Source organism: Homarus americanus, unplaced genomic scaffold (genome assembly GCF_018991925.1).
Source record: "Homarus americanus isolate GMGI-L3 unplaced genomic scaffold, GMGI_Hamer_2.0 scaffold48226, whole genome shotgun sequence".
Classification (NCBI taxonomy): Eukaryota; Metazoa; Arthropoda; class Malacostraca; order Decapoda; family Nephropidae; genus Homarus; species Homarus americanus.
This window is the reverse complement of record NW_024730579.1, coordinates 301,173-307,688: the sequence shown is the minus strand read 5'-3', so window position 1 is coordinate 307,688 and position 6,516 is coordinate 301,173. Positions and strand designations below refer to the sequence as shown.

Below are 6,516 nucleotides of genomic sequence, written 5' to 3'. Positions count from 1 at the left end.
CTAGGAGGAGGCCGCCGCACGCTCGCTGCTGTTGTTGTTGTTGTTGTTACCTTCTTCGCTGAGGCACTCGAGTGAGCTTAGCGCGTCGTCGATCTCAGACCCCAACCCGTCGTCCTCCAGCACCGGCGACGACGACACCAAGCCCACGCTGCACGTCACTGGGGGAAGACGAGGCTCTGACGAGATGGGCGGGGTGGGTGGTGCGGGTGGCAAAGGTTCATGCTTCAGAGGTGGAGTGGGTGGTGGCGGGGGTAAAGGTTCGTCTTCCACGGGAGGGGTGGGTGGGGCGGGCGGTAGAGGCGTTTCGTCGTCTTGCTCAGTGGCCACTGTCATGAACAGGGGCACCGAGACACGGTCAGTTTTCTCGTGTTCCGAAGCGGTCGATTGTGGTGGTGTTGAATCCACGGGTTGTACTTTTGGGATACAATCCACTATCTCCACCGTGGACCTCACTTCCTCAAGCTGAAGTATAGGTTCTCCTGGGAGCTGAGAACGTTGTTTGGGCACGGGTTTCTCAACAGGATGAGGTGCGGACTGGTGAATAGGCTGATCTGGGGGCAATTCTTCCGGTTCTTCGGCAGAGGTCAGGAAAGATGGATCTACGGAAGGTGGTAAAGACTGGGGCACTTGTTCTTGGTGATGGTTCAGGACTGTCTCCTCTGCTTCGGGCTGTGCTCGTGCTTCCACAGGTGAAGCTCTAGGCTCGTTGGGAGTTTCTGCCACGACCTGCTCTACATTCTGCTGTGAATTCTCAAGGATAATGGGCTTAGGAACTTCTTGGTGGACTTCATCTGTGCACATAGTAGTAGATTCTTGGACACGGTGGCCACTTCTCTGGGAAGGTTCATCTTCAACAACAGACGAAACATCAGAACAAGGCTCATCATGTGGTAGTGGCTGGGGTGTCCCTTGGGTGATATCTTTATTTGGGTGGTTACGCTGTAGGGCGAGTGTTTCTGTAGGATCTTGAGATCCTGCAGGAAACGCCTCGTTTATAAGGATACAGGATCCTTCCGCGACACGTTCGTCATCGGACGGAACGGAAAATTGCTGGAAGTATTGTAGCTGCTCGATGGTTAACTCTGAATTTTCTGGGGCTGTTACAACAACAAACGTTTCTGGACTTTCAGGAGCAGCCTCACTTACAAGCACTTGTGAACTAGCAGACGTTGGTAAGTCCTCTACTAGTGGAGAAGATGCACTACTAATAAGCACTTGTGAACTATCAGACAGTGGTATATCTTCGACCACCGTAGGAGACACATTTACTAACACTTGTGAATTGTCAAACGATAGTAAATCTTCCACCCTTGGAAAAGGCACACTGACAAGCACTTGTGAACCATCATACGGTGGTAAATCTTCAATCACTGGAGAAGGCACACTTACAGGCACTTGTGAACTAACAGACAAAGGTAAGTCGTCCACCACTGGACTGGACGACACACTTACAGGCACCTGTGAATTATCCTCAATTGGTGAATCTTGAATGAGTGGCGTGGTGTCCGTGAAGAACTCGTCAACAAACTTCTCTGGGCCATGAGAGGACACTGAGAAATCTACCAACAAATGTTCACTCTCTGGGGAAACTTGCAGCAAAGGCTCCCCTGGAATTCCCGATGGTTGATTGTGAGGTAGAGGTGAACTTGTCTCAAAGGTCTGGTCTACATCTGGACTCTCTCCTCCTCCAGGCTTCCTCGACTGGTCAGGTTCATCTACTGATAGCAGTGGAATATCTTCGGTGGTTTGCTTGGTAGTTGGCTTGTCGTTGATTTCTGGTGTGTGTTGGTCTGAGGGCTGCAGTAAAGGCTGGGTGTCCTCGGAGGCCGAAGAAGTGTTTGGAAGAGAGTACTTGATGGTCCTGGGGGCGGGTTTAGGTGGGTGTGGAAGAGAGTGGTGGTGGAAGTGGTCCTGGTAGTGAGAGTGGCGGGGCGTAGTGTGTGACCCCGGGTCTGTTAGGCGCGATGTAGGCCGTGAACCCCCGCGTGAACAGTCGTCCTCATCCACCGTCAGCTGTTTGAAGAACTCTCGTCGTTTCTCGGCCAAATCGGCGCGACAGGAGGCGGCGGAGCGCGCAGAGCCTGGCGAAGACGCTGCAGGGGAGGATGTGGCGGCGGGGCCGTCCACAGCACAGCCTACGTGTGTGGAGGGAGGACGAGATCCAGTCGCCTTAAAGCCTATCAACTCACACTGGTCGCTGTAGAAGGACGCCACCACATCTCGTCGTCGATTGGCTTTATCCGGGTCGTCTTCTGGGCGGAGGCGCGCATCCCCGCCAGCAGTGGGCGTGACGGGCGCGGGCGGCGGGGTGGCGGGCGCCGGGGCCGGGGCAGGGGCGGCCGCCGACAAAGGCTCACGCTCGCGAGACTTTGAGTCCCGGGGACGGTACTTCTCCTCAGCTACCACACCGCCTTTTTTATCCTTCTTACCAAAACAGTTACAGGGCATGATGGTGGTGGTATATGTGAGTTTCGGGAGAGTGGCACACGTCACACACGGTGTCTGAAAGGGCCGCGACGTTCAGCTGCTTGAGGGGCGGCGGGCGGGAGGGTCACCATGGCCTCCCCGCCATGCTGGTGGTGGCCCCACTAGTTATATACAGTATCTCACTCTCCTAACGCTCACTACCCGAGTTCTGTCTTCTCCACCACTGTACAACACTACACCACAACACAACACCACGCTGAGCTTCACGAACTGGCACAGGCACAGAGGTGCAGGAGAAGGCTTGTCAGAGGCAGGAGGACGGGCGAGCGAGAGGTGGGCACGAGACCCCGGCCGCTGTGGCACTGGGCACCAGGCACCACCAGACCCCCCGCGCCGCTGCCACACCTCTCCACACACACCAACTCCACCACACCACCACACCGTCACACACACCCACAACACACTACACTCCCTCTACCACGCCTCACACACACACCATCTATACACCACCACAATTCTCACACCGTCACTTACAAACTCAACAAGAGAATTAGCAAAAACCCAAGGCTACCCGGGCCCTGTGTGGCTCCTGCCCGTCTACCCGGTGGAGGGAGGAGGAGAGAGAAAAGTGGGGAGGTGAGGGGCTACGGGGGTTGGGGGGTGAGGGGAGGCTGAGCACTGCGGGAGGGAGCGGGGGAGACTCACACCACAGTGGTCCTCCTCCTCCTCCCTTCGACACGGATATCCTCACACTACACGGTAATATATCTAACCTACGGCCCACTTGGCCTCCTCTTCCTCCACTACCAGGAAAGAGGGGGGGAGAGAAGGATAAACAATAATAAGATTAACAAAAGATGGAGTAGTAGTGGGATGGTCGGAAGTAGGACGACCAATGGGATTCGTAAGAGAAGGAATGGAAATAGGAGGAAAAATGAGATTTCGAGGAGCACGAGGAAGGAGAAGGTGGTTCACAGTCCCACTAGCAGCCAGCCAGATTAGTCACGCCTCACTACCAAGCCCCACACAGACCCTCCCTCCTTCCCTCAACACCCCTTCTTCTGCTCAGCCCCTTTTTCTTCCTCAGTCTCTTTCATCCATGCCTTTCTCCTCCCTCTCTGTCTCTCTTTCCCCCAACCAGTACCACCCATCCACCACCTCGTCAGGAATGTCCCTAACTAGCACTTACTCGCACCCTACCCCTGTCTTGGCAACATCATCCATCACCTAGAAGCAATAAACCCCTCACACAAAATCCTCCTTTAAAAATCGAAATCACCCTCTCTCAAAAAAAATTCAAATCATGTTCCTTCAAAAGTTCCCTCCAACAAAATCATCCTTCCACAAGATCACCCATCCCCCCAAAAGCCTCCTCCAACATAATGCTCCCCCTCTCACAAAAATCTACAAAACCCAGCTCCCTCCCATCAAAAATCCCCCAAGTTATGAGACTGCCATAACTCGATACGTTCACTTAGCTAACAGTTAAAGGACACAAAATAAGGTACGAAATCCCCCTCTGAATCCTGCAGGAAACATGACCCCGACAACTCATCAAATACGAATGGTTTAACTCTCCCCACATCGGTTGACGTTTGAGCATAATGCCTAAGAGGATTGGACGTTATTCACCCTTACATAAGAGACATAACATAAGGTGGACTGAATATACCGTCTCTGACCACTGATAATATAAAGTCGTGCTATTGCCTTTATTTGCAGACCCTCAGGAATATATCTTTTAAAACTTCGTCAGTCAACCCTATAAAGGCATTTACTGACTGACTGACTGATTGATTGATTGACTGACTCTCTCTCTGATAATTAATTCCTGGTCACCCTTGTATTGTCTGGTAATACTGACAGTGTACGCACCCAACATCAATGGTTATGTATATTCAGTGCACCTAATTATGTAAGTTAATTAGGCCATGGAAATTAATTAACTTATGCAGGACGGAGGAAAAACTGAATAACTTAATGAGGCATTGTAGTTGTAAATTAGTTGTTAATAATAATAATAATAATAATAATAATAATAATAATTTAGACAGGGTGAAGGAGACAAAGACAAATACAACATGAAAGGTTATGAGATACTGATAATAAACAGGGTGACACACACACACACACACACACACACACACACACACACACACACACACACTAAGCCACGGCCTGACCAACACACAGACACAAGATACAGGTCCCCCTAAGACAAAGCTAAACAGTGATAAGTTCTAAGTAATATGTATGTGTTTGTGTTTGACAATGACCCACGGTGATAACTTGTGTCAACGGGAGACGGCTATCGCTGAGATAAGGACCACCGTAGGGGTTCCCACAACACTACAAGGCATTCAGATCGCTTGGGGGAAGAGTCATCGCTGGTGATAAAGTTTGGGTGAGTGTACTCGAAGCAGCTGAGAGTGCCGGTTATCATGGCGCCTGGGTGGAGTCTCAGTTCCCAGCGGCGAGGGACTCAAGTTGAGAGCCATCCTACTTTAAGTCGATAACAAGTAAACATACATAAACTTGCATATGTGCGTAAAGAAGGAAGGTCCTGTGAAAACTCTCTCTCTCTCTCTCCACCCCCCCCCCCCGGGAACGGTAATCAAAATTGGGGTCATCTCAGTTCCAACCCACCTTGAGAAAATAGAATTCCCTATTATTCCTACCAACTATTACTACCACTGCTAACAACTAATACTGAAACTAACTGTACTAATAAATACTGCAGGTACTACTAATACAGGTGTATATATTAACCTTTTTTTTTTCTTTTTCACTAAAACGTGTGGAGTAGCAATAGGGTCGGTCGGGATACAATAAGCATTAAATACACTAACACTTCCCTATATCCACTTCCCCTCTCCATCCACACCATCCTTCTGTACCCACATCAACTCTATCCATTAGCGGCCTCACCCTCTCAACCCCCCACCCTCCCCACCAAGACAAACAAACACCACCTCTGCCAGGCCGTGTCCTCCCTGCCAAGGTAAGCCGCCCTGGGGGAACCTGACAACCTGTGTGTCATGAGGAGATCTGAATGATGCCTGAAAATAATGCATGACCATGATCTGGTGTCTTGCCACGCTAGGGGTAATGCATACACGGCCCTGATCATACACTGGGTATACACACGTGGTTATTCATCACTTGTATATTAATGATGACTTTAATGATGTATGGCCCTGGGTTGGAGTCTTCAAAAAGTTCCCTGGCCATATTGTGATATATACATGGTCCTTGATCATACTGTGGTCCACATACATGGCCGTGATCATACTGTGGTCCACATACATCCTTGACCACCGAAGGGTCAAGACGTACCTGGCGCTCCTCTCGGAGCAGCCAGGTCAACTGTTAAATTGGCCCATACCAACCCCCTCCCCTGAACCCTCCTCCCCACCGGAATATCAACAAGTTTTCGCCAGAAGTTACAATTTCATCTAGGAAAGGAACGGAACCAGTGTTAAACAGAGGTGAACAGTGCTTAGGTCAGTGAGAACAACTCAACAGTAACAGTCGTACCCAAGTTAACCTTCACACAGTGAGGTCCCAGGTACCCAGTGATAACGGCCCGTGAGACCCAACAACAACTGTGTTAATCCGTCTACGATAGGAAGGCCTAAGACCAAACCTCACTCATATAACACCATCTGTGAGGGAATTACTACACCACATGTCCCTCATAACACCATATGTGAGGGAATTACTACACCACGTGAGGTCCCTCATAACACCATCTGTGAGGGAATTACTACACCACATGTCCCTCATAACACCATCTGTGAGGTAATTACTACACCACGTGAGGTCCCTCATAACACCATCTGTGAGGTAATTACTACACCACGTGAGGCCCCTCATAACACCATCTGCGAGGGAATTACTACACCACGCCAGGTCCCTCATAACACCATCTGAGGAAACTACTACACCACGTGAGTTCCTCCTGACACCATCTGGGAGAGTTACTACACTACGAGTTTGCTGTTCAACACCTACATTAATCTGTATGTTCACTGTATGTTCCTTTACCTTTCTCTAATGAAGGCTTTTGTTAAACCACCAATATATGTA

General features: G+C 50.2%; 1 protein-coding gene across 1 annotated transcript; it reads right to left on the bottom strand.

Annotated features, from left to right (window-relative positions):
* On the bottom strand, positions 1 to 2,448 carry LOC121867033 (proline-rich protein 36-like). The gene has a single exon (XM_042366776.1). The coding sequence runs from the start codon at positions 2,446 to 2,448 to the stop codon at positions 1 to 3; it is 2,448 nt and encodes an 815-aa protein (XP_042222710.1).
* Between the last annotated feature and the right edge of the window lie 4,068 nt (positions 2,449 to 6,516).

What these genes read in the sequence shown, in the direction of transcription:
- LOC121867033 (XM_042366776.1), bottom strand. Translation starts at nt 2,448, where the DNA reads ATGCCCTGTAACTGTTTTGGTAAGAAGGATAAAAAAGGCGGTGTGGTA.